The sequence below is a fragment of the Cupressus sempervirens genome, chromosome 5, assembly GCF_028749045.1.
Source record: "Cupressus sempervirens isolate cs-2001-9-10 chromosome 5, ASM2874904v1, whole genome shotgun sequence".
In the NCBI taxonomy this organism is placed as follows: domain Eukaryota; kingdom Viridiplantae; phylum Streptophyta; class Pinopsida; order Cupressales; family Cupressaceae; genus Cupressus; species Cupressus sempervirens.
This window is the reverse complement of record NC_143122.1, coordinates 971,776,313-971,777,386: the sequence shown is the minus strand read 5'-3', so window position 1 is coordinate 971,777,386 and position 1,074 is coordinate 971,776,313. Positions and strand designations below refer to the sequence as shown.

The 1,074-nt window shown below is 40.7% G+C and overlaps 1 protein-coding gene across 1 annotated transcript; it reads left to right on the top strand.

The window, feature by feature from the left end:
- The first annotated feature begins 232 nt into the window (after positions 1 to 232).
- Positions 233 to 850, top strand: LOC149559187 (uncharacterized). Its single transcript, XM_089831290.1, has one exon. It carries the CDS (start codon positions 233 to 235, stop codon positions 848 to 850), a length of 618 nt encoding a protein of 205 aa, XP_089687416.1.
- The last annotated feature ends 224 nt before the right edge of the window (positions 851 to 1,074 follow it).

Sequence of the window (1,074 nt, the reverse complement as noted above, 5' to 3'; positions counted from 1 at the left end):
GTTTGATTATGCAGTACAGTTGTTTGATGAGCAAAGGTGAAATAAGGCTCAATAGCTTCTAGATGCTGTAGATCTTACTCTTGCATTTTCCTGGGGAGTTTGCTCTTTAGGATTAATAAAACAAAAGTCATGAAAACCTTACGTGTTTTTGAACCTTTAAGCAGGAACAAAGAGACAAATCACCCAACTCGAAGAAGTTGCCTGCTTCAAAAGCAGGGAATAGACTGGATCAATGTTCCCTCTTGATGAAGATCGAGGAAATGTAGATGCTGGCTGGGTTTCCTTAGGAAAGTTCCTCATAGAAGTTTTCAAGTCCACAGGAGAAACTATTGGAGGTCTGTTTTCCTATATCACAGGTGGATTTAGAAGAAGATCTCCACATAAAAAGGGAGATCTATGGCCACTTCGGGATAGTCTTATTCCGGAAGATGATGATATTGAGCCACTACTAACACCAAGGCGGAAGAGATCAGTGACATTTAGAGAGCCTGAAGTTGATACACCCATGTCACCTCCTCTTTCATCAGAGTCGCACAGTAATGATGTCCGACCCACAAGAGAACACATGAATAAGTTCACCTTCGGTGGTTCATTCAACAATCGTCATGAGCACTATGAGGATGAAGATGGTCAAGGCCATTTGAAACCATTGAGACACCATTCGTCTGCTCCTCAAACATTTTATGAAAGGAATTATGATTCCAGTAATGAAGTTGTCTTTGGAGCTGTTCAAGAAACTGGAGAAATAAATGAACCAGTGGAGATCAAACCTGTTGACTATGGTGATCCAATGTATGATCATCATAACATTAGGTCACGTAGGGAAACGGGAAGCTATTATGATTACTGACCATATTGCATAATTTGTTTCCCAAGAACAGGGGTTTTCAGTCTGCAAACTCCTGCTATCCTTAAATGCAGTGCAGCCAATTGCTTATTCAAGCAAACAACCTTTCAGGTGGAATTACAAGCCAGAATGGCTGCATTTATTGTTTTTAGGGCCAGAGTATTTTTAAAGAATTGGCAGAGCTTGTCTATTTTCAGCTCTCGGGCTCAAGAATCCGATACCTCTAA